The 243-nt window shown below is 60.9% G+C and overlaps 1 protein-coding gene across 1 annotated transcript in view; it reads right to left on the reverse strand.

Moving 5' to 3' along the window:
* Positions 1-138, reverse strand: part of LOC104506081 (chromosome unknown open reading frame, human C1orf43) — a gene marked incomplete at both ends in the record, with an annotated part of 928 nt that extends 790 nt beyond the window's left edge. Inside the window, one exon of the mRNA XM_010146895.1 lies at positions 30-138. Coding sequence (XP_010145197.1) covers positions 30-138 — 109 coding nt within the window. The remainder of the gene's footprint in view (positions 1-29) is intronic.
* Positions 139-243: the final 105 nt, after the last annotated feature.

Consider the following 243-nt stretch of genomic DNA (forward strand, 5'->3'; position numbering starts at 1 on the left):
CTCTGTTGCCCCCGGCGGCGAGAGGGTACCTTGTGCCTCCAGCTGCAGGAGCCTGCTGTCGTCCTCAGCCAGCAGCCGGGGCTCGTACCTGATGTCCTGCACCCTCGACAGCCGAATGTCGATTTCTTCCTTTAAATCCTGCAGAGAAGGGTAAAAAAAAAACCCCATTAAACGTGCGGAGCCCTCGCCTAGTGGGATCGCAGGAGGGTAACGGCCGCGTCCTCGGGGCCCCCTGACATCGCT

The sequence above is a fragment of the Eurypyga helias genome, unplaced genomic scaffold (assembly GCF_000690775.1).
Source record: "Eurypyga helias isolate BGI_N326 unplaced genomic scaffold, ASM69077v1 scaffold33452, whole genome shotgun sequence".
In the NCBI taxonomy this organism is placed as follows: Eukaryota; Metazoa; Chordata; class Aves; order Eurypygiformes; family Eurypygidae; genus Eurypyga; species Eurypyga helias.